The sequence below is a fragment of the Aegilops tauschii genome, chromosome 4, assembly GCF_002575655.3.
Source record: "Aegilops tauschii subsp. strangulata cultivar AL8/78 chromosome 4, Aet v6.0, whole genome shotgun sequence".
Taxonomy (NCBI): Eukaryota; Viridiplantae; Streptophyta; class Magnoliopsida; order Poales; family Poaceae; genus Aegilops; species Aegilops tauschii.
In genome coordinates this window covers 118,930,449-118,933,324 of record NC_053038.3, presented here as the reverse complement: position 1 = coordinate 118,933,324, position 2,876 = coordinate 118,930,449, and the positions used below count along the sequence as shown (strand labels likewise).

The window sequence follows — 2,876 nt, the reverse complement described above, 5'->3', positions numbered from 1 at the left end:
GTGCTCCACGTAGATGTAGGGGGATAACTTAGCTTGATATGCTCGGGGTAGTTTCCCGTCTCGTGAGGGCATGCCTTTCGGCATCTGGTGAGGCCTCCTTGTTACCGACTCGGGAACTGCTGATCTCGGGAGGTGTCATAGAGCTGCAGGGTTTGTTAGGAAATCCATTGGGTGCCTTGTTCCTCCTTACGCGAGCCCTCAGGGATGGGCTAATCATGGCTTAGTGCACTGCGTCGCGGTACCCGGGGGGCACAGACTTTAAGAGGGGTCGCCAATCACGAGCTCATTCGAGGGCGCCTCCCGAAGATCAAGGGAGCCGAAGCTCTGGGGCGACAGGGCTTTGGCGAGGTGTGCCCGCGGCGTGGGGCAGCCCAGCGCACGGACACACCTGCCCAGCCCCCGCGCGGGGCGCACGAGGGAGAGCGTCGGGCAACTGCCGTCCTCCTTGTCGTAAGACAACGAAACAGCAAAGTAAAAGGGGAAACTCAACCAAGCAATCGAGAAATGCCAGAACTCCAAATTTCATTAAAAGTTTGCAAACTAGCTACAGAAAGCAAATGAACAGCCGCGTCCGGCACCTAGTCTAGTCTTCTCACCAGCGTGGAGCTAAGTGCTGCCACTAGGACGTGGGAGGGAGCCCCCGAGGCCCGAGGGCGGCACTCCGGAGACTCCGGGGCGTGTACAGCCCCACTCATTATTACGTGAGAGTGTCACGAGCGGAGACCTTCACATGCACTAGGCCTTGCTTCATGGGTAGAACTTCCGGAGGTGCTGGATGTTCCAGGAGTTCTGGATGGGGATCCCATCCTGCGTCTCCAGGCACACGGCGCCAGGCCTAGAGACGTGGGCAATCCTAAATGGGCCCTCCCACATGGGTGAGAGCTTATGCAACCCTTCCCTGGAGAGCACCCGCCTCAGGACGAGATCGCCCACCTCGAGCATCCTGGAGCGGACGCTGCGGCAGTGGTACCGCCGCAGTGCCTGCTGGTACCTTGCCGCTCGGAGTGAGGCTTGGCGGCGGTGATCCTCCCCCATCACAAGGTCCATCCCCCGCATGACGTCTTGACGTGCCTCGTCAAATGCAAAGACCCGCGCGGAGCGATGCTTGACCTCGTGAGGAGAACCTCTTCGGCTCCGTAGACGAGGAAGAACGGAGTCTCGCCCGTTGGCCTGGTGGCGGTGGTGCGGATGGACCACATCACAGACTGGAGCTCGTCGTGCCAGCCCCTGCCGCAGGCCTCGAGCTTCTTCTTGAAGGTCCTTGTCTTGAGGCCTCTCAAGATCTCCGCGTTGGCGCGCTCAGCTTGGCCGTTGCTTCTGGGGTGTGCCACCGAGGTGTAGCATATCTGTGTTCCAAGGTTAGCACAATATGTTTTGAAAAGGTTGCTGGTGAATTGCGAGCCGTTGTCGGTGATGATGCAATTAGGGACTCCGAACCGGCTCACGAGGCCCTTGATGAACTTGACCACCGAGCCGGCCGGGATGGTACGGACTGGCTCCACCTCCGCCCACTTGGTGAACTTGTCGACGGCGACGTAGAGGTAGCGGTAGCCCTCGGGCGCCCGAGGGAATTGACCCAAAATGTCCAGCCCGCGGACCGCGAATGGCCACGAGAGCGGGATAGTCTGAAGGCCCTGAGCTGGCTGGTGGATTTGCTTGGCATGGAACTGGCAGGCCTCGCAGGATCTCACCATCTCGGTTGCGTCGTTGAGTGCCGTGGGCCAGTAGAATCCACCGTGGAACGCCATGCCCACCAAGGTGCGCGATGACGAATGATGCCCGCAGTCCCTGCCGTGTATGTCAGCTAATAGCTCACACCCCTGCTCCCTGGAGATGCATCGCAAGGAAACATCGTTCGGGCGTTTTCGGTACAGCTCACCGTCCTGAATGCAGTAGGCTGTAGCCTGCCAGGCTACGCGCTCCGCGTCTTCCTCCTTCCCTGGCAGGGTTCCTTGCATCATGTACGCCTTGAATTCTTCGGTCCAGCACCCTCCTGGGGCTCGAGCGCTAGGAGCAGGCGTGCTCCTGAGGTCGGGCCGCAGGCGGGGGCTCCCGAGGTTGGTGGTGGGGGAAGCTCCTCCTGAGGTGGTGCTGGCTCCACAGCTGGAGGGGCTGCTGAAGACTTGAAGAGCCGCTCCTCAAAGACACCAGGCTCCTGAGGCTGGCGCCTGGATGCCCTCTTGGCGATGTCGTCAGCTTCCTTGTTCGTGCCACAGGGCACGTGCTGCAATTCCAGGCCCAAAAATTGCTTCTCCATTTTGCATACCTCCGCGAGGTATGCCTCCATATGCTCGTCCTTTGGCTCGTATACTTTGTTGGAGAAGTTGACGAGGAGCTGGGAGTCGCCCCTGATGGTGAGGCGCCTCACTCCCAAGGCCGCTGCAGCCTTGAGGCCGGCGATCAAATCTTCGTACTCCGCGATGTTGTTGGAGACCTTCTTGCCCTGCTGGAAGCAGAGCTGCACGGCATAGTAGAGCTTGTCCTGGGTGGGCGAGATGAGCACGGCTCCAGCCCCTGCGCCCTAACGTGCGAAGGCGCCGTCAAAGTACATGATCCAGCCATTTGGCGCTTCGCTTCCTGGCAAGAGAGACCGGCCCTCGCCTGAAATTACAAACCTACCCCTATCGAAACCTATAGAAATCGAGCCGATAGGCTTTGCGTGTCAGGGATAGGCAGTAATTTCCATCTCGCAGATTTTGGTTTCCGGCGGTTATTGCGACTTTCCCCGCTTCGTTCAAATTTTTTGCAGAGCAAGAGTGCACGTTTACTGTGCCAACTTCGATTGGAATAAAATTCTATATACATCATTTTTTATATATACTTTCATAAACACAACAAAGAATTCTGCTCCTTTATATATATAATATGATTTACAA

The 2,876-nt window shown here is 58.0% G+C and overlaps 1 protein-coding gene across 1 annotated transcript; it reads right to left on the bottom strand.

The window, feature by feature from the left end:
* Positions 1–258: 258 nt before the first annotated feature.
* LOC141021690 (uncharacterized) lies at positions 259–1,961 on the bottom strand. Its single transcript, XM_073497545.1, has 2 exons — positions 1,692–1,961; positions 259–444 (listed from the first exon to the last, which is right to left on the bottom strand). The coding sequence occupies exons 1-2, from the start codon at positions 1,959–1,961 to the stop codon at positions 259–261; spliced, it is 456 nt and encodes a 151-aa protein (XP_073353646.1).
* Positions 1,962–2,876: the final 915 nt, after the last annotated feature.

Bases quoted from the DNA above. Each gene is read 5' to 3' on its own strand.
- LOC141021690 (XM_073497545.1), bottom strand. From the start codon at position 1,961: ATGATGCAAGGAACCCTGCCAGGGAAGGAGGAAGACGCGGAGCGCGTA. The intron at 445-1,691 runs GTGAGATCCTGC...TCTTACGACAAG, and splicing joins TCAACGACGCAACCGAGATG to GAGGACGGCAGTTGCCCGAC.